We start from the raw sequence: 20,882 nt of genomic DNA on the forward strand, positions 1-20,882 counted from the left end.
ATGAAACATGTATGTACTTGTTTTTATTCCATTCACTGTCATTGATCATCATAAATCATTTTTTATGGTCGAAGTTGGTTTGTTAAGTACCGATGATGTGGATTCATATATGTGGTTGCTTGTACATTTTCCAAGGGCTCGTAGGAATAAGCATCCGTTATTGGTCTTAACAAATCAAGATCTAGCATTAAAGGAGGTTGTTGAAATCATGTTTTCTCATTCAAAAAACAGATTGTACATGTGACATATCATGAAGAAACTACCAACAAATGTAAGTTTTTGTGAAGATATTCTTTTATTTTTTCCATATGTGATTATGTATATTAACATGTATATGTTGAGATGTGTATAATCACATGTGATTATACACAAACGTTTTAATTGATTATATGTTATTATTGCTTATGTATGTTAAATATCAACTTGTAAACTTTGAATCACATGTGATTACTACAGCTATTAGTGGAATTTATTAAAAACACATACTTTAAGAAAATATTTAAGAAGCTTGTTTAGGACTTGTGATTATTATAGTTATTATTGGAATTGTGATCTATTGATCAAAAAACTGAGTGTACATGTTGCGTATCATGAATAAACTGCTAAAAATGTATTTTTTTTTTATATGTTCTTTTATTTATTCATATCTGATTATGTATATTAACATGCATATGTTGAGTTGTGTATTATATACAAATATTTTAACTGATTATATGTTATTATTGCTTATGTATGTTGGATATCAACTTCTAGACATGAAATCACATGTGATTATTATAGTTATATGTGGAATTTCTTAAAAGCACAAATTTTAAGAAAAGGTTCAAAAAGCTTTCTTTAGACTTTTATATAAGCCTTATATTTTTTTAGAAGAATTAGGATATGTTGATCATGACAACAAATTTTTACATTTGAATAAGGTAAATACTGTAAAATTTTCACTTGCAATTAGAAATAGTATTTACCTATTATGCATTGCACATTAGTCTTTTTTAGCAAGATTTTTATTTGTATCGGCACAAAAGTATCATTTTTCTGCCTTTTCCTTTTAACAAGACCAATGTCCTCAAAATCTGAATCATAATCTATGGATCATAATCTATGAGTTGGCATTTTTTTCTCTTTATATGTAAGATTTTTTTTAAAAGATATATAACTTCTTTTATGAATATAAAGTTAAAAAGATTTAAAAAAAATACATTTGGAGCTTGAACCATCAAATGCTTCCCCTTTCTTTTTTGTTTTTGATTGTGTAGTCGGTGACATTGATGAATCTTTTGCAATTGGCAATTTTTTTTGTTTCTTTTAGCATATATATATATATATATATATATATATATATATATATATATATATATATATATATATATATATATATATATATATATATATATATATATATATATATCCTTTTTTTTGTCATTATTTATGTATCTAACAAGTTTTACGATATATTAGAATACATACATGAATAATCTAAATAAGACACAAAAATAATTATAATGCTTAACAAATATTCGCATATAATTAAAATATATGGTTTAATCACAGGTGATTAATCATATATGAATATCTATTGAGAATTATAGTTATAACTATTTATATGTTAATCATATGTTAATCACAAATGATTAAATCATAGTTTATTTAAATTCTTCGGTTACATCTTTGCTTTTTTTGAATTTACTTTTTTCTAAAACTTTTATTAATTTACATTTATTAAGTTATATAATCACATAAATAAAAATATAGTTGTAATTAAAGGTGATTAATCGTATGTGAATATCTTTTAAACATTATAGTTAACTTGTGTGGTAATCATATGTGAATAGTAGGTTGTATGGTTTTTTGTCTTTGTTAATCACAAATGATTAAAACGTAATGTATTCAAATATATAAAAGCTTTACCTTGGTTGTTCTTTTTCTTTGATATTCTTTCTCGTTTCTCTTCTAATTCTCCAGTGACATCTTTGCTTTTTGAATTTGTTTTTTTCCTAAATGTTTTAGAAATTTACATTTTCATAAATTTATATAATTACATGAAAAAGAATATAATTGTAATTATAAGTGATTAATTATATGTGAATATCTTTTAGTCATTATAGTTACTCATGTGCTAATTATAAGTGAATATCATTGTGTATAGTTTTTTTTGTCTTTGTTAATCACAAAAGATTAAAACGTATTTAAAATACGTTTTACCCTTAATGTTATTTTTCTCGATCTTCATTCTCATTTCTCTTCTTATTTTTCAGTCACATTTTTCATTTTTTTATTTTTTACGTTTAAAAATTTACATTTTATTAAGTTATATAATCACATAAATAAGAATATAGTTGTGTAATCACATATGATTAATCATATGTGTAACGCCCCAAATTTCAAATACCAAAATAACTTAACATAGTCCCAAAACTTCCAAAATTCAAGATTTAAATACTAACGTAATTATTAATAATAATAGCGGAAACAAATATAAATTTATTTAAACACTTGGTGCGCTACGTCTTCCTCAAAACTTGTCGCCTTCTTCAAGTCTAAACTTTATCATTTCCATTCCCGCTGCCACTTGCTACGTTATTTCCTGGGTTGCGTGCATTTAAAGATTCTAATGGGTAAGCCTAAGGCCTAGTGAGTTCGTGGTTTTCATGCATATTGACGTCAATAAAATAAAAATAATGCAACAATTTATCAATATAATTCTTTTCATTTCTTTCCACCCTTGATGACACATTAGGGAACTACTGTCATTTCCAGGGAACGAGTCCCTCCGCCGGGCACAACAAATATGCTTACGGCTAGATAAACAGAGCGTAAGCTCTCCGCCGCGTACAAACACCCTGTACGACGACTAATAATAAGACCGTGTAAATACACCTGTTCCCTATATGTCACCCACCATTTTCACCATTTTATATGAAATAATTCACAAAATTTCACACAAATATTCATAGCAATAACAACGGTAACATATAATTGCAAATAATTTAGAATCAACTTTTCATGCAAGCAACCACAAAATTCACACGAAACTCACCTTGTTGGCGTTAGGTCTTAACCAACGTGTGTCACGCTACACGCACCCTACATTTAACCAATATATTTTCTGAGGACATAATCCTAAAAGCATCTTATGATTTCATGGTGTGGGGTTCGATTATTCGTACGCCTTGTTTGGCCAGCTAGTACATTAGTTATCATGCAAAAAAAATTATATATATTAAAACGTAAAATTTTTAAAGGAAATAATAAACTAATTATTTATAAAATAATTTGAGTAGAATATTTAATTACCAAAATTTCAAGGGCTAGAATGCAACTCTTTATAACAATAATAAAAGTAACTGGCAAGACGTCGAAAGTGTAACTATTTAACATATAATAGTTCAAAAAGATGACAAGTGATTTAAACCATGAGGGCCTTTTCTGTAACTGTTTGTTGGATTTGAAAAAAAAAATGAATGTAAATGCGTATAAGCCCACCCATAGTAATTTACCCGATTTGTCCTCCTTCTTAACCCGCTATTTTTTTTTTCTATTTCTGCCATTCTTATCTTTTTCTTTTTACAGCTTTGATTTTGTCCCAATAATCGTCAAATTATTGAGTGAAACCCATAAATAGTTATCTCCGCTGCTAACTAAGACAAATCCATTTTAATCTAAAATAAAATCATATAATCAAAGATTATTTATATCAGTTTATGCCAAATTTTACTCTTTCAATAACCATCAAATTCAACATCTTCATAGCCAAACCAAGGACATACGATCGATCTAGACCGCACCATATATAATCTAAAGCGATATTTCAACTAATTTAAACTAAGATTAGAAGAACTTACCTTAATTTCGAAAGAAACCACGAATATCTTCACAACCTTCAATCTCCGAATTCTCCCTCGAATCACAGTTGTTTCTTGCAATTCCAGTGGGGTTTCCACTCTATTTTTCGAGCTATATATAATGTCTAACTCAGAAACTGAAGGAGTCCTCTCGTTTGCTCGAATTTAAAGCCATATTGATGAATGACGGTTTTGATCATTAAGCCTCATAATTTGTATATAATTAACCCATTAATTGTGAACTAATCCTCTTTCTTTTAAATTGATATAATCAAATCATATATATTACATATATATATATATATATATATATATATATATATATATATATATATATATATATATATATATATATATATATATATATATATATATTGACACAAGTTATTACAATATGTGAATATCTTTTAGCATTGTAACTATTTATGTGCTAATTTATATGTGAATGTTCGGGTGTATGGTTTTTTTGGTTTTGTTATTCACATATGATTATCAGATAAATAACTATAATACTTAAAAGATATTTATATATAATTAATCCTAAATGATTAAAATGTAATGCATTCAAATATATAAACGTTTCACATGTTTCGTTCTTATTCTTTGATACTCTTTCTCTTTTTTGTGCCTCTTCTAAAATTAAAATATGAATAAATTATATAATAACTTACAAGTTAATAACAAATTCTATTCATATGTGATTACAAATAAATAATTATTAAATATAATCATATGTGTTATTTTTTCTGATTTTTAAACAAAACTTTAATGTTAATCGCATATGAATATAATTTTGTATACGCTAATCACATATAAATATCATAAATATATTTAACTTTTAAACTAAAATATACGTATTTTTAGTTAAAAAAATGTTAAATTTTTACCTTTTAACTCAAACAAAATAGAAAGAGTTTCTGCTAAGCCATGTTTTGAACACGTTGTTGTTGTTTTGGGAGGTTTTCATTGTTCGATTTTAGAAAAAAAAATGATTAAAACAAAGGATTTTTCTTTGAAATGACGATCGAGAATGGTAAAATGATGATTTTTCATCTGAAATGATGAGAGAGAGAGAGAGTGAGTGATGCAAAGAACGATAATTGTGTAAATAGAAATGCTTTTTGCATTTGCAAGATACGATCATGTGTAAACGGTTACTATTAAATCAATGCCAATTTACTAATATACCGCGTATTATTAATTAGTTTAATTTCTTATTTAAAAAAATTGTGGCTAAGATTTGTTTTGCATTCTCAAATTCAATAATTGTTATAATTTGATGAACATCTCTCTCTCTCTCTCTCTCTCTCTCTATATATATATATATATATATATATATATATATATATATATATATATATATATATATATATATATATATAGTTAGGTTCAAATGTTTTCACTATCTATTGTATACATGTATGACTGATTATGGACCAATCATTTTAGTTATTTTAAGAAATTAATTAATGCATATTAAATGTTGAAGATGTAATTAATACCTATTATATCTTCAACATGTAATATACATTAATTACTTTCTTAAAATAACTAAAATGATTGGTCCAGAATCAGTCATACATGCACACAATAGATAATGAAAACAAAATAACCTAACCCTATATATAGTTACATATATATATATATATATATATATATATATATATATATATATATATATATATATATATATATATATCTAACTATATATAGGGTTAGGTTATTTTGTTTTCATTATCTATTGTGTGCATGTATGACTGATTCTTAGAGAATAACATTGTCCACACGTTCGCACAATAGATGTCAATCCACATTTGAACCTACATATATATATATATATATATATATATATATATATATATATGTGTGTGTGTGTGTGTGTGTGTAGGTTCAAATGTGGATTGACATCTATTGTGCGGACGTGTGGACAATGTTATTCTCTAAGAATGACAAAGAAAATATGTTGTTTGATAATGTGAATACGTTCAATTTTACATAACTATTTATCACACATTCTCACCAATTAAATCGTCTATAAGGTTATTATAGACTTTTTTATTATTATTATTCACATTCTATCAGAATGTTGTCAGGATTTTATTGAGTCGTATTTTGCAAGAATGAAAATGAGTGAAAAACGATGCGTGAGAACAAAAATCAATAAGAATTAGTGAGAATGAATGAAAATGACAATAATTGTGTGAGGTTGGATGTATTCACATTACTAAACAACTTATTCTTTTAGTAATTTTCATAGAATAGCACTGTCTACACGTCCGCACAATAGTTGTCCGTCCACATAATAACGTAGCCTTATATATTTATATATATATATATATATATATATATATATATATATATATATATATATATATATATATATATATATATATATATCTCGTCTCTAATAAATAAAAAACTTTTTGTCACATGTCATACTCTCATTGATTTGGTCACATATCATTTTGTGGTTATCTTCAATTAATTTTTTTCCACATGACATTTTGTGGTTTTTTTTCATTTTATTAATTTCCACATAATATTTAAATGTAATAATTGCAATAAATATAATAATAAATGCATATCAATTTCATTAATTGACTTCCTTCTAATTTCAAAATTTCTAAATTAAAGTTTCATTAGTTTCATTTGTTTATTTATCTAAATTATTTGTTTAATTAAAAAACAAACAATTTAATTTTAATAGGGATATATACAGTAAAGTCCCAATATTTTCATCGATTTGACAAGAAAGTCCTAAACTTTATTTTTTTGACAGTAAAGTCCAAATTACCGGCAGTTTTTGACACTTTTACCCTTTTTCCTCGGTTAGCCGGTAATTAGGACTTTTTTGTCAACAAAATAAAGTTTAGGACTTTCATGTCAAATCGTCAATTAGGACTTTACTGTCAAAAAAATAAACTTTAGGACTTTTTTTGTCAAATCGTTCAAAATATTGGGACTTTACTGAATATATAATTTTTTTTTTGTTAGAAATTTAATGGTATGATACTCTTTAAGCATAAGAGTTATTGAAACATTCTCTAATCAGCTAGATCCTATTGAAATCCTTTACGTTTGCTTCTTGTTAAATCGTTTTTTTAATCTCAACAAACCGATATTGAAAAAAATTGAGATAATCAAGAAAGAAAGAAAGAACCAGGGTTGTGTTGGCTTTTTGCAGTCTCAAAAATGGAGAAATAAGAAACCGAAAAAAACGAAATTGCCCTTCTTTCCCTTCTCCACATTCACACCCTTTTGACTAGGCATGTGTTGTTTGTGTTTGTATAAAGCTAGGGCAATTTCGTTTTTTTAGGTTTCTAATTTCTCCATTTTTGAGACTGCAAAAAGTCAACACAACCCTGGTTCTTTTTTTCTTTCTTGATTATCTCAATTTTTTTCAATGTCGGTTTGTTGAGATTAAAAAAACGATTTAACAAGAAGCAAACGTAAAGGATTTCAATAGGATCTAGCTGATTAGAGAATGTTTCAATAACTCTTATGCTTAAAGAGTATCATACCATTAAATTTCTAACAAAAAAAATTATATATTCAGTAAAGTCCCAATATTTTGAACGATTTGACAAAAAAGTCCTAAAGTTTATTTTTTTGACAGTAAAATCCTAATTGACGATTTGACAAGAAAGTCCTAAACTTTATTTTGTTGACAAAAAAGTCCTAATTACCGGCTAACCGGGGAAAAAGGGTAAAAGTGTCAAAAATTGCCGGTAATTTGGACTTTACTGTCAAAAAAATAAAGTTTAGGACTTTCTTGTCAAATCGATGAAAATATTGGGACTTTACTATATATATCCCATTTTAATAATTCAATATTTTTCTATTTTTTCTTATAAATTCAGACTTTTCAAATGTTTAGAATTTCATAATTTTTTCTTTAAAATGAACCCATTAATACATGGGTCTTACACCTAATATATATATATATATATATATATATATATATATATATATACACACACACACACACATTATTGGTGTCTCATTTATATTTATGCCCAAATTTATAGAGATTAGAAGTTATCAGATAGAATAGTAACCATGTCCCATCGTATACGAGCTCTTTTTTGTATTATACATGTCAACAATATAATATTCATTATGTTACTGCTTGAAATTTTGTTTAGGTGTTTATAGATTTAAATCAATATTCAAAATCAAATCATACACAAGCTTTGGATAAATGAAAAATAAATCGTACCTTGCAGTCTGTGACTCTAACACATGAGTTGTGGTATGCGATACATCCAAATAACATGATGTATAGAAGATATACAACTGCAATAGATGAAATAGTTAACTAAAATTAGAAGATATAAAATGTATGTGAAAAATAAACATACAAATGGTATCTAAATGGTTTGTAAATCACACGTATTTTATCACTTAAGTAGGACAAAATCCCTAATGATTTACTTCTACTTAACTGCATAATCATTAGCATTATTTCATTTCAAGAACTAGTTTATAGAAGTTGGTTAAAGTCCTAAAATAGGACAATGATGGGTAAGTGTGTTTTGAATATTTTCACCAATTTGCATAATTCTAGTTAACTCATATTCGGGTAAAATGATCAACACACATTTACATATCATTGTCATATTTTAGGAATTTAAACAACCATTGTAAAAGCATGTCTTGAATGTAAAAATATGATGTTCAGACATTTAAGTAGAAGTAAACGTATGCAATTGGAGCATACTTATTAAGTCATAAATCAGACATGATTACAGACAAGTCAAGTGCCACATATATCTTTTTTTACATGTATGCTTTTCTACTTTCTAATTTTAACTAATTAATGCATCTGATGTTGTTACTACCGCATGTTATTAGGATAGAATTGGGTATGACGAACTATCGAGTTGGAGTAATGGTGGAAATGCGTGATTTATTTTTCAATTGTTCAATGTTGTGAATTTTTTAATTTTAAATACTGATTTAAATATGTTAACTGCAAAATTTGTTAAGAATGCTACATAATGTTGATTGTGACTTTTAACTTGAAAATAGGAGTTATTATTAGACACCCATACTAAAAGTCAAGAAGACACTAACATAATTGGCCTTCTAATCAAATATCTTCAATATGGAAACATTAAAAGTTCCACGACCAATATCCATAACTATAATGAGATCATCATCCTTGTTGTTTACTCTATAAGTGATTGTTGCAGCTGAGCATCATTAGTAACTTGCCTTTGTGCATCAAGCAGTAAGAAAATAGTGTAATGATATTGTTATTAGTTATCTTCCTAATACAAGTTTTGGTTATTTCTTTCATTTTAGTAAGATCAATTAATATACCAATATGACTTGGAGAATATTCTACATTGGCCTCCACCTAAACATATCTGATTCAAGACCTCATAACTCTATATAAGACCATTCTCATTTCTTTATGTGTTTTGGAATCTTCTAGTGGCTTCCAAGACATTCTAGATTTTTTCATAATATTCTTGAATATTTTTAACATCTTATGTATAATAGACTTCTACTCAAATTTGTTCGACTAAATCCATTGGGTTGATGATGATCTTTTAACATGTTTTTTTGGTAACAACTAATGTTATATAAATACCCTAACTCTAAGTGAATAAAATTGAACCTAAAGATGAGCGTGGTATAATTTTATTTGAAGAACAAAATCAAAACCTCCTAAAATATCATAGTTTTTCATCGTAGTTAATCTAGTAAAGATGCCCCAATGCATTGAGTTTTATAGTGGGTAAAACAAGTAAAAAAGACCCTATAAGGCATCATGGTTAGAGCTGACAATGAGTCGATTTGGGTTGGGTTCGAATTCATTCCATTTATTAATTGGATTGGAAATTTCAACCCAATCCAACCTATTTATTTAAATGAGTTGATATTTCCAATCCAACCCAACTTTTTAGATAAATGGGTTGTCACTGGATTGATCCATTTAAGTAGTTATTGCCCCAACCTAGTAAATAAATTGGTTAAACTTGGGTTAACCCATTTAAAATCACATAAATACATTATTTAACTAAAGATTATACAACTTAAATTAGTTCCAAATGTAAATAAAATTTCAAAGTATGACAAAAGTACAATAAGGATTGATAAATACAAATATATTGTTCAAATAACATTAAAAATATTTAATTTCAAAATGATTTTGAAGAGCGACTAGTATTATCGGTGCTAAGAAAAATTATGAGAATCAAGATTATATGTTTTTTAAAACATAAATAATAATACAACATTATAGTTTATAAATTAATATTTTGGTTAATACATGATAATATTTAAACAATTATTAAATTCAATATGTATATTAAACTAAAATGGGTTGGCGGGTTGAAAACTGGTTGATAATATCACCAAGCCTAACCTATTTAATTAAATGGATTAACCCATTTAACTTAAATGGGTTGAAAATCTCAACCCAATACGCTATTTTTGGGTTGGGTTGATAGGTTAGATCGATTTTTGCCGGCTCTAATTATGATATACATACAACGATATACATACAAAACAAGTAAAGATGAGCATAGGCGGGTATCTGCCTCATTTGGCGAAAACCGAAACCGGAACCGCGATTCCTAGAAAGTTAGAACCGGAACCGGAACCGCTTTAGGCAGTTCTTAAATTCTTGGAACCAGTCCCGGAACCGGCGGTTCCAGTTCCGGGAACGGGTAACTCGGTTATATTAATTTCCTTAACTTTTGTCGATAAAATTGTAACTTAATTCGATCCAAATCAAATCAATTCGGACAAAAGAGGGACAAAATCGGACCGATATATTCTAAACTAGTCTAAGTAACACACACATATTTATATGAAATACTAATATGTGTGTGTGTGTGTGTGTGTGTGTGTATATATATATATATATATATATATATATATATATATATATATATATATATATATATATATATATATATATATAAACTGGTTTCGGCGGGTACCCAGCGGGTAGCGGTTCCGAAAAAATGAGAACCGAAATCGGAATCGCTTAAGGCGGTTCCAGTTCCAGAACCAACAGTTCCAAGACGGTTCCGATTCCAAAAACGGATACCTGGTTCTTAGTAGCGAGTTTATATGTATTGAGGGTGAGTCACTTGACCCACCTTTTATATATATATATATATATATATATATATATATATATATATATATATATATATATATATATATATATATATATAACAAGTTGTATATAATTTTTTATTGTGACCCACCTCAAAAAAAATGTATGAACTATCTTAATATTTTTAGCCAAACAATATATATATATATATATATATATATATATATATATATATATATATATATATATATAGAGAGAGAGAGAGAGAGAGAGAGAAAAGTGAATATACCCTTAAGGGTATATAAGCTTAGGTACCCGAACATACCATAATAAGTCGTTTTGTTTGATATATTCATTATAATGTTCTTAAACTTCAACCCTAAGTTGATTATTTTCAAGATATTCGAAATTTCCGTATTATTTTTCTCTTAAATCACACCTTTTTGCCGAACACCTATTAGGCTATATATATTGTAGATGAAAATGAAAATTATGTAAGAAAAAGATAAATGTTTAATTTACAAAAATCTTGGAAGTAAATAAAGTTAGAAGTTAAAAACTATAAGAATATTAGACAATTAGAATGTATTATATGATACAAAACAACGTATTATGGTGAGTTTGGGTACGTAAGCTTATATAGGGTATATTCACTTTTCCCATATATATATATATATATATATATATATATATATATATATATATATATATATATATATATATATATATATATATATATATATATATATATATATATATATATATATATATATATATCAAATTTTTTGAGCCCTTGTTTTATGTTTGAATAGTCCAATATTTTTAGGGTATGATCCAATATGCATATATAGCCCAATAAATTTTAAATTAAAAAGGAAATTAATGTGAATGAAGAATACTATCACAGCAGCGCATGTTCATTGTTCAACAATACCAATTGCCCACTTGCCCATGCAGGTATCTTAATTAATAATTTTTGTTAATTTTATTAACCTTAAGTATTTGATTGTTAATCGTTGGCAAATGACAACTATTTTATTAATATCGAATCTGTGATTTTTTTTTTTGTTGTTTTGATTGTTTTATTCATGATTTTTAATAAGCTTTTTTTATTGTTTATAATTTCAATTTGAATTGATTATTTGATTGTTGTTCATTTGTTTGGGTATTTGATTGTTGTTTATGAATTGTTGTTTGTTTTAGAAATTAAAATCAAGAATGTTTTTATTCAAGTTTTTTGGAAAGAGTGATAAAAAAAGTAATAGAATAAGATAATGAGCAACATAATCATATGAGAGTTGACTTAAGTTTACTACCCGTTGACCCGGCAGAACGTCCGCCTGTGGAATATTATCATGTGAATAAAAAATATAAAATTAAAAGAGCATGCTTACAAAAAGGACCTTTCTAACCTCAAAACTATAAGTTTCCACAACGTGTTTTTGGAGGTAAACAACGAAGATTTAATATATTTTGGTTTGATGGCAATAAATATTGGTTAGAATATAGTATAAAACAAAATCTTGCATTTTGTTTATGTTGTTATCTATTTAAATCCGACATACCAAACCAAGGTGGATCGGATCATTTTGTGAAATCTGGTTTCAAAGCTTGGAATAGGAAATCAAGACTAGATGATCATAAAGCTGGAACTCCACACAATATTGCTGTCCAAAAGTGTCAAAAATTTGATGAACCAAAGACAATCCATAACTACTTTTGAGAAACAAACCACTTTGCAAGAAAAAGAATATCGTATTCGTTTGAATGCTTCAATTGATTGTGTTAGATTCTTATTGCGTCAAGGATTGACATTTCGTGGTCATGACGAGACTGATGGTTCAGATAATAAAAGTAACTTTCTTGAACTTTTACAATGGTTAGATGATCGATGTGATGTGGTAGATCGTGTTGTGTTAAAGAGTGCTCCAAAAAAAATACACAATTGAAATGCAGTGATATCCAGAAAGATATCGTGCAGGCATGTTCAGATGTAGTTATAAATGTTATTATGGAAGACCTTGGAAAAGATTTTTTGCAATTTTAGTAGATGAGTCACATGATGTTTCTTGTAAAGAACAATTGGCATTAGTATCGAGGTTTGTAAATAAAAAAGGAGAAGTTGTAGAAATGTTTGTTGGCCTTAGACATGTCAGTGGCACTTCAACTTTGACAATAAAGGAAACCATTTATGATATGCTGTCAAAGTGGAATTTGAATAATACTAGCATTAGGGGCAATGCTATGATGGTGCTAGTAACATGAGTGGTGCATTTAATGGATTGAAGACTTTGATTATGAAAGAAACAAAATCTGCATATTTTATTCATTGTTTTGATCACCAATTACAGTTAGTCCTAGTGTTTGTTGCAAAAAATCACACGAAGGTTAATGATTTCTTTGATGCGGTTTCTCGGCTATTAAACATTAATGGATCTTCCTACAAGCGACGAGATAATTTAAGAATAAAACAAGAAAATAAAGTTATGGAAGCCTTGGTTGAAGGTTTGCTTTTATAATTATACTAGATTTATTATTAAAATATTTTGTAGTTGTATTATTCTAATTAAACTTTATATGTTAAATTTTAAGTAAGCTTGAGAGTGGTACCGGTTTGAACCAAGAAATGGATATCAAACGACCATCTGATACTCAATGGGGTTCTCATTTTTCATCTCTATTGAATATCAAGAACATATATTCTTCCATTTGTGAAGTACTTGAAGACCTTGGTAAAGATAATAGTGATCGTGATCGTAAAGCTGAAGCAATTTGCATCTTAAGGTTATTAAAGTCCTTTGATTTTGTGTTTTGTCTACACTTGATGGTTGATATCTTGTGAGTCACAAATCATTTGAATACAACATTACAAAGAAAAGACCAAGATATCGTAAATGCCATGAATCAAGTAAGCAGCTCTAAAAAGCGATTCAAGAAATTAGAGATGTAGGATGGGAACCACTTTTAGGGAATGTTACTTTGTTTTGCAATAAACATGATGTTAGAATCGTGGATATGGAAGATGAATATTATGATGGATTCAGTCGTCGAAGAGGTTCACAGGTAGGTAACGTTTGATATTATCAACTTGATTTATTTATTGTGTTTTGTAATCAGCTTATTAAAGATTCATTTTCTTAGGTAATCATCGCTTTAATGAAGCCAATACGAAATTACTTCTTTGCATGGCTTGTTTGTGCCCGCGTGAGTCTTTTAAAGCCTTTGATTTGGATAAACTAATGGAAATGGCTACACTTTATAAGGAAGAATTTCGAACAGAATATGATCTTCAAGTTCTTGAAGTTGAATTTAAAAATTACATTAAGGATGTACGAGAAGGTGAACGATTTAATCAATTGAAGAGCATTGGAGAATTTGCCAAAAAGATGGTTGATGGAAAAAAGCATATAATATATCTTAAGGTTTACCTTCTCTTGAAACTTGCATTGATTTTACCCGTTGCAACAACGAGTGTGGAACGTGCATTTTCAGTAATGAAGTTGGTAAAGACTGATGTACGCAACAAAATGGGTGATCAATTTTTAAGTGATAGTTTGGTGTCATATATTGAAAAAAATGTTTTAGATAGTATTAGTAATGATACAACTGTGAAATTATATCAAGCTATAAGACCTCGTCGGGTACAATTGTAAAAACTTTTTTTTTTTTTTTTTTTTTTTTTTTTTTTTTTTTGCTTTTACGACTCAATCCGATTCGAACCCACAATAATATTTTTTTTAGTATTTTTCTTCTTTTATTGGTTTCTTTAAAAAGGGAACCATATGTTTTTACGTTCTAAACTCGCTACTGCCGGTTCCGATGCTCATCCTTAAAAACAAGTGACATTTTGATGAAGTGGTAATGTGGTGGTGGTGTGCACACCACCTTTGTCTTGATGCGAGATGTGGGGTGCAACACATGAGGCCATACATTTTTTTTGCCAAATCATGTCTTTTTTTTTATCTTTCTCTCTCTCTTAACATTTAATTAATTAAAAAAATATCTTTTTGATTATGTAATTATTAAATAAGAGGTTAGAATGATATGGAGTGGCTGATATTTTATAATGGTATGATGATGGTATGGCACTAATATGACAATATTATTGTTGTGGTGGTATTGTCAATTGTGAGTTTTTAAATTTCGACCGTTACAAGAAGGGAATATGACTTATTAAGGTAATTAACTTTTCGGTATGTTTACATATGGGTAACTATCTTTTTTTTGTACACATGTAGGTAACAAACTTGTTGGAAATGTTTACATATGACCATTATGATATGCTATAGCAGGTTAAATCCTAGATGTGAACGCTTTCAACAAGTTCGTTATCTAGATGTGTACAAAAAAATAGTTACTCAAATATGAACAAAACCAAAAGTAAAAATTAAATTACACGAATGGTCTCTGTGGTTTGGGGGAATTTGTGTTTTTGGTCCCTAACTTATTTTTTTAACTTGGATGGTCCCTACTGTTTATTTTTGATGCGCGTTTGGTCCCTGCATTACCTAAAAAGACTATTGTTCCCTTATTAATTTATTTTTTAATTAATTTTCTTATTTATGTATTTATTTTTTACATATTTAAAAAAATTAATAGACCACACATATTTATATCTCCTCGGATGATCGCTACTGTTTGTTTTTTAATTAATTTAATTTTTAAACTCGGATGGTCTCTACTGTTTAATTTTGTTACGAACTTGGTCTCTGTCTTACCTAAAAAGACTATTGTGTCCTTATTAATTTTTTTAATTAATTTTCTTGTTTATGTACTTATAAAAAATAAATACATAAATAAGAAAATTAATTAAAAAAATTAGTAAGGGAAAAATAGTATTTTTAGGTAAGACAGAGACCAAACGCGTAACAAAAATAAACAGTAGGAATCATCCGAGTTAAAAAAATAAATTAATTAAAAATAAACAGTAGGGATCATCCGAGGAGATACAAATATGTGTGGTTTATTAATTTTTTTAAATATGTAAAAAAATAAATACATAAATAAGAAAATTAATTAAAAAAATAAATTAATAAGGGCACAATAGTCTTTTTAGGTAAGACAGGGACCAAACGTGCAACAAAAATAAACAGTAGGGACCATCAAAGCTAAAAAAAAAGTTAGCGACCAAAAACACAAATTCCCCCAAACCACAGGGACCATTCGTGTAATTTAATTTTTACTTTTCATTTTGTTCATATTTGGGTAATTTTTTTTTTTTTTTTGTATATATCTAGGTAACAAACTTGTTGAAAACATTCACATCTAGAATTTAACCTGCTATAACATGTCATAATGGTTATATATGAACACTTACAACACGTTTGTTACCTAGATATGTACAAAAAAAAGATAGTTACCCTGATGTGAACACAGGGCCGTTCCAAACATATTTTAGGCCCAGGGCGAGAGAAAAAAATGGGCCCTTAAAAAATACAAATGTCATCAAATTTTTTTATAATAAATCAATAATTAAAAGAAAATTATTTGTATTATCTTCTAAATATAACAATTCCATAAAAAATTTGGGCCCCTTTAAAAGATGGGCCCTGGACGGTCGCCCCTATCGCCCACCCTCTGGGACGGGCCTGTGTGAACATACCGAAAAGTTAATTACCTTAATAAGTCATGTTCCTTTACAAGAAAAGAAAAGATCTTTAACATATTGGTTCATGCCTTCATGGTCGCCCATCCAAGGGCCGACGGTTGACCGTGCAATCTATTTTTTTTTCCAACATTTTCCAGTTATTCTAATTTTCCATATCATTTTCTAAAGACATGTTTTGTCCGATAAAAAACACTTTTGGCACTTAAAGACCCAATAGCAAATGAGATCACTTGAAATTGAGTTTCAACCATTTCGATTAAAAAAACCAACCATTTTCACCCTTTACAGAAAAAAAATAAAAAAATTAATGCGTTTTTTGTTGTAACAAGAATTAGGTTTGGAGTTTTGTATGGAATTGAGATTCAACCATTTCAATGAAAATCTTTGATAAAGGAATTCATTGGTTTTTGCTATTGATCAGCAAATACGTCCGTATGGTTATATTGAAATCAAAGGAAGTACTTATACAACCATTATATGTCGAAATATGAAAATCTTCCATAAATTGAAAATTTATGGAAGACTGTAAATTTTCAACTTTGGTTGTAATTGATATTAATAAACAAAGACTGTAATTTTTCAATTTCTGTATATAGTGAATAAAGAGTCGTACAAAGACAATTTTACAATGAGTGATTTTGTTGAGAATTTTACTAGCAATAAAACTAGAGGCTATGAGTCCAACGATTCAAGACCACAAGGACTTACAGTGGGCACCACCTGAACCCTAATCAATGGAGTCAGCCACATGGTTTTAAAGATGGATTCCACAATCTCATTGGTCAGAATCCTATCCAACATTTCCATCTTCAGATTTCACTTATCCTACCTGGCTCCATTCACATCTCCCTTTTGATTTCACTCCCACCCATATAACACGCCTTTCATTCTCCTCTTCTTCCATATTCAAAACCAACAAAAACACCAAAACCTTGATTACAGACTAACAATGGCAGCCGCTACATCCGCCGCAGTCTTAAACGGCCTCGGATCACCCTTCTTGACCGGCGGCAAGAGGAGCCACACCTTGTCAGCACCACTAAATGCCGCCACCAGTGCCACCTCCGCCCCTAGGCGCCTTGTCATTGCTGCCGCCGTCGCTCCCAAGAAATCTTGGATCCCCGCCGTAAAGGGTGGCGGCAATTTACTCGATCCCGAGTGGCTCGATGGCTCGTAAGTCTTTTTCTTATGTATTTTTTTTTTAAATAAATTAAAAAACCCACTTGATTTTCTCTCCGAGTATACTAAGATTTGTCCTTTGTGTATAACCGGTTCAAAACAGGCTCCCAGGTGACTTCGGGTTTGACCCGTTAGGTCTAGGCAAGGACCCGGCATTTCTAAAATGGTACAGAGAAGCTGAACTCATCCATGGCCGGTGGGCCATGGCTGCAGTCCTGGGCATCTTCGTGGGTCAGGCATGGAGCGGGATCCCATGGTTTGAAGCTGGAGCCGACCCGGGTGCCATTGCCCCGTTTTCATTCGGATCTCTTTTGGGCACCCAACTCCTACTCATGGGTTGGGTCGAGAGCAAGAGATGGGTCGACTTCTTCAACCCGGAATCACAATCGGTTGAGTGGGCCACCCCATGGTCCAAAACAGCTGAAAATTTCACCAACTACACTGGCGAACAAGGGTACCCAGGTGGCAAATTTTTCGACCCGTTGGGCTTTGCGGGTACGCTCCAGAACGGAGAATATGTCCCGGATACCGAAAAGCTTGATAGATTGAAGTTGGCTGAGATTAAGCATGCAAGACTTGCTATGGTTGCTATGTTAATTTTTTACTTTGAAGCAGGACAAGGGAAAACACCACTAGGAGCTCTTGGATTGTAATTTGTAAATGAAAAAACTTGTTGTCTTATGGTGTATGGACTATGAAGCTTCTATATGATCATGTAACATGTAAATTAATCTAGAGAAATCCCAAAAAGAACTTCCATTTTTCATATTTTTCTGGGTTATTTGAAATGTTAATTCCTTTTTGGAGCAGTAAATGGTAATGAAAATGTCACTCTGTATTGCCCATGGCCATTAAGAATAAACCTTCGCATAGACTTCACCTTCACCTTCAACATATGCTTTTCCTTTCCATTTTTGCAATTCTAAACCTTTTTGATGCTTGATGAGTGTCATTCTCATTAATTACTTAAGCACCTTGTAAAATGTAAATTCAGCAAAGAAGAAACTGTCGCATGAGCCTCTGATTTCGAGCTCAGCATCACTAAACCACATTGCCTGAGCTCAAAAGCAATCTACTGGGTTAATTAGGATAGCTAGCATATGGTAAACGCGAGTCTTTATTTTTGGTCAAATAACTTTGTCAAATTCGAACAAGCTATGTAAGAGTTTCTTCACTTTGCGTGTACATTCACAGGCTATGCATACATCCTTTTCATAATTCTACTGATATTTTATTCATTTTACATAATTCTTTTACTTTGGTAAGACCCATAAATAAGCTTTTTTTGTGAAAAAAGTTTACCATAAAAGAGATATTCGGAGGTTTTTGGTATGTGCTGAGTTGGCGACACACAAAAATACTTAGTCCATTGGCTTTCAGGAGAAAAGTCATTAAAGAAATAAAACTTTACCCATTAAATCTTTTTTTTTTTTTAAGTTACAACATTTATTTTTTTCGCTGTCATTTAATTACCCATGTATGTGATGATTTTTTAAAAATATTTTTAAATATCATTTATCCAAGCTGCTCTAAATAGGAAAAAAAGAAAAAGAAAAGAGGCCATAGAGTTCTTAAGAGCATTGGGTGTGGACAAATAAATGTAACACCAATTTAATATTACCTAACATGCTACATAAGCAATGATGTTATAAGACTATCCGGAGTAGGATAGAAACCCATGCGTGGAAGCTTAGGTGGCCTTCCAAAAGACTCGTGAACATCACCCCAAGGGCTAGTGGCTTGGGTGTGAAGTTTATGCAAAGACGAACGAAGGCAATAAGTGAAATTGAAGATGTGCTAGTGAGATTGAAGATGTGTTAGATTCAAACTTTTTGTGGGTTGTGAGTTTGTAGCCCTCAGAAACAATTAAAAAAAAAAAGATTTTTAATTTTAAACTAATCTCTATATATAAACACACTTTATACATATTTTTACACACAACAAACACACATTCTCTATAAAAAATGGATAATTTTTTAGGTTCAATTTTCTATGTTTTCTATGTTTTTTTAGTAATTTAGCTTTAATTTTCTATTTTTTATGTTTTTTTATAAATATTTTAGGTCTAATTTTCTATATTTTCTAATTAATGTAATGTGAATTTAATTAATATAAAATATTCATTTATGTTATAAATTGTGTTTTTTTATTTAATTTAATGTTAAAAAAAATAAAAAAGAAATAAAAAAAAAAGAAATATTGTGTAATGATAACAATTTTCAATGTTTAGTGGGTTGGTGGTGGAGCTAACGTTGAGGTAACAACACTTTTTCGATGGCTTAAATTTGACCACTTCCTAATACCACACAAGTAAATGGTTTTCATGTTATAGCACCAATATTTTCCATGTCATATTTTTTTTTCTTTTTTTTTCGTGTTTCTTTTTTTAATTAGTAAAGCAAAAATATTTTTATAAAACATAATATTAAAAAAACAAAAACATATATAATTTTTAAAAACTAATATTAATATTACAATAAGAAAAACGTTAGTTTTAAAAGATAACATTTTTTTCCTAGTCCTAATTAACCCAAATAACATTCAAATTAAACCTAAAACGATAACATTTTACTATTAATCCCAATTAATAGGACTGTAAACGAACCGAACGAACACCAACAAGGCCTTGTTCATGTTCGTTCGTTTAAGTTAGCTGAACAATCGAACGAACACGAACGGACAAACGAACGAACTTTATTGTTCATGTTTGTTCGTTTAACAAATTGCATTGTTCATTCTCGTTTATTTATGTTCATGAACATGCTAAACGAACATAAACAAAAAAAATATAAACAAACACAATTGAACATATATAAACATAAACGAACATATAATATAGTAATGTAAGACAAAACATTTTAACATATATGATAAACTTAAACAAACGAACATAAACGAACAACATAAATGAACGTTCATGAACATAAATAAACGAACGGGACTATTGTCCATGTTCGTTTGTTTAACTAAACAAACGAGAATTTGTGTTCCTATTCGTTCATTTATTAAATAAACGAACATAAATGAACTTCCAGTCGAATAGTTCACGAACGGTTCGCCGAACGTTCAGTTCGTTTACAGCCTTACTAATTAACCCAAATATGTCTTCTTAATTTGATCATTCATCACTTGTAGTACCGCTAGATCTTGAAGGGCCAAACCCTCCCCGCTAGTC

The 20,882-nt window shown here is 29.1% G+C and overlaps 2 protein-coding genes across 2 annotated transcripts; both read left to right on the forward strand.

Annotated features, from left to right (window-relative positions):
• The first annotated feature begins 14,165 nt into the window (after positions 1-14,165).
• Positions 14,166-14,573, forward strand: LOC111899564 (uncharacterized). The gene has a single exon (XM_023895405.3). It carries the CDS (start codon positions 14,166-14,168, stop codon positions 14,571-14,573), a length of 408 nt encoding a protein of 135 aa, XP_023751173.3.
• Positions 14,574-17,389: 2,816 nt separating this feature from the next.
• On the forward strand, positions 17,390-18,475 carry LOC111899517 (chlorophyll a-b binding protein CP24 10A, chloroplastic). Its single transcript, XM_023895351.3, has 2 exons — positions 17,390-17,701; positions 17,811-18,475. Exons 1-2 carry the CDS (start codon positions 17,478-17,480, stop codon positions 18,358-18,360), a joined length of 774 nt encoding a protein of 257 aa, XP_023751119.1. The 5' UTR covers positions 17,390-17,477; the 3' UTR covers positions 18,361-18,475.
• Positions 18,476-20,882: the final 2,407 nt, after the last annotated feature.

Source organism: Lactuca sativa, chromosome 5 (genome assembly GCF_002870075.4).
Source record: "Lactuca sativa cultivar Salinas chromosome 5, Lsat_Salinas_v11, whole genome shotgun sequence".
In the NCBI taxonomy this organism is placed as follows: Eukaryota; Viridiplantae; Streptophyta; class Magnoliopsida; order Asterales; family Asteraceae; genus Lactuca; species Lactuca sativa.

Coding starts and splice junctions, on each gene's coding strand:
- LOC111899564 (XM_023895405.3), top strand. CDS start 14,166: ATGGCTACACTTTATAAGGAAGAATTTCGAACAGAATATGATCTTCAA.
- LOC111899517 (XM_023895351.3), top strand. CDS start 17,478: ATGGCAGCCGCTACATCCGCCGCAGTCTTAAACGGCCTCGGATCACCC. Junction 17,702..17,810: donor CCCGAGTGGCTCGATGGCTC/GTAAGTCTTTTT, acceptor GGTTCAAAACAG/GCTCCCAGGTGACTTCGGGT.